General features: G+C 40.8%; 1 protein-coding gene across 1 annotated transcript; it reads left to right on the top strand.

Annotated features, from left to right (window-relative positions):
• The first annotated feature begins 541 nt into the window (after positions 1 to 541).
• LOC143399075 (olfactory receptor 2V2) lies at positions 542 to 1,489 on the top strand. The gene has a single exon (XM_076855800.2). It carries the CDS (start codon positions 542 to 544, stop codon positions 1,487 to 1,489), a length of 948 nt encoding a protein of 315 aa, XP_076711915.2.
• The last annotated feature ends 580 nt before the right edge of the window (positions 1,490 to 2,069 follow it).

Below are 2,069 nucleotides of genomic sequence, written 5' to 3'. Positions count from 1 at the left end.
TCTCTTTGGGGAATGAAATTATTCAAGCCCTACTATAAATAGTTTACCAAATCTTTGTGATCCCAGATTAAAAAAAAAATTAGAATCAGTTGATAAAGTTCAGACCTTGCTTGCTGAGGAGTTTTGTCCTAAAGTTCTATGATACATAAACTAAGTTATTTCTATACTTCTTGGTAATGATACAAACAGACAGATAATAATTCTATATATGCTTCTATGAGCATTCTAATTCTATGAGCTAGGAGGGCTCCTGTTGTTGTGTCATGGAGACATAAAGAAGTATCCCCTTCAGTGTCCCAGAGTTTACACTGAGGTCTGATAATACAAACAAAAGAGCTGGGTGAAGATGTAGAATGCAAAGTTCAGTTTAAAAATGTTAGTCAAGGGGCTGGGAATGTAGCTTAATGATAGAGTGCTTGCCCAACATGCATGACAACATAAACAGATGAAAGAAAGAAAGGAAAGAAAGAGGGAAGGAAGGAAGGAAGTCAATCCACTATACTTTTGTCCATGTTCCCAGGTGACCAGGAACAACTGAGCCATGGAGATATGGTTGAACCAATCATCCACAGATGACTTTGTCCTCTTGGGCATCTTCTCCCACAGTCCAACTGACCTTGTCCTCTTCTCTGCAGTTATGGTGGTGTTCATAGTGGCTCTCTGTGGGAATGTTCTCCTCATCTCCCTCATCTACATAGATCCTCGACTTCATACTCCCATGTACTTCTTCCTCAGTCAACTCTCTCTCATGGACCTCATGTTGGTCTGTACCAATGTACCAAAGATGGCAGTCAACTTCCTGTCTGGGAGGAAGTCCATTTCTTTTCTGGGTTGTGGTATACAAATTGGTCTCTTTGTCTGTCTAGTAGGGTCTGAGGGGCTCTTGCTTGGACTCATGGCTTATGACCGCTATGTGGCCATTAGCCACCCACTTCATTATCCTATCCTCATGAACCACAAAGTCTGTCTCCAGATTGTTGGGAGCTCCTGGGCTTTTGGGATAATAGATGGTTTGATCCAGATGGTGGTAGTAATGAGCTTCCCCTATTGTGGCTTGAGGGAGGTGAACCACTTCTTCTGTGAAATGTTATCTTTGTTGAAGCTGGCTTGTGTAGACACATCCCTTTTTGAAAAGGTGATATTTGTTTGTTGTGTCTTCATGTTGCTCTTTCCCTTCTCCATCATTGTGGCCTCCTATGCTCGCATCTTGGGAACTGTGCTCCATATGCACTCAGCTCAGGCCCGTAAGAAGGCCCTGGCTACCTGCTCCTCCCACCTGACAGCTGTCTCCTTCTTCTATGGGGCAGCCATGTTTATCTACCTGAGGCCTAGGCGATATAGAGCCCCTAGCCATGACAAAGTGGTATCTATCTTCTACACAGTCCTCACACCTATGCTCAACCCCCTCATTTATAGCTTGAGGAACAGAGAAGTGATGGGGGCACTGAGGAAAGGGCTGGACCGTTGCAAGATTGGTAGCCAACACTGAACATGAGGGTATCTGGTGCAGGGCTTTGCTACTTTTTGGCTATGTGATATCAGGCATACAATCTACTCAATTTTATCATTACTAATGAGAATTATGATACCTGCTAGCTTACACGAAGGTATTTCAAACTTCTAAGCCCGTGAAAACCCAGCTTTTTTCTCAATCTTTAGTTGACTAATTATTTTGTAAAATACATTTTGTTCCAGCCCCTCAGATATCATATTTGTCCAGTATTCTATTTATAGGATAGTTTATATATGTAAAAGATACTATATTATCACAATGTCCTATTTGTAGGACAATCTGCATTTTCATTTCAAAGAAATGGAGGGAAGGAGTGATAGGAAAAGGAAAGACAGTGGAATGACACATAATTTTCCAATGTATATATATGAAAATATCACAGTGAATTCCACCCTCACTGAACATATATAAGAATGGGGTTCTAACTAGAATAAGATATATTCCATAGAGGGCTGGGGATATAGTTTACTTGATAGAGTGCTTGCCTTGAATGTACAAAGCCCTGGCTTTAATCTCCAACACCACAAAAAAAAAAAAAAAAAAAAAAAATATATAT

The sequence above is a fragment of the Callospermophilus lateralis genome, chromosome 5, assembly GCF_048772815.1.
Source record: "Callospermophilus lateralis isolate mCalLat2 chromosome 5, mCalLat2.hap1, whole genome shotgun sequence".
Taxonomy (NCBI): Eukaryota; Metazoa; Chordata; class Mammalia; order Rodentia; family Sciuridae; genus Callospermophilus; species Callospermophilus lateralis.
Note: the sequence above shows the minus strand (reverse complement) of the source record. Positions and strands in the feature narration are given on the sequence as shown.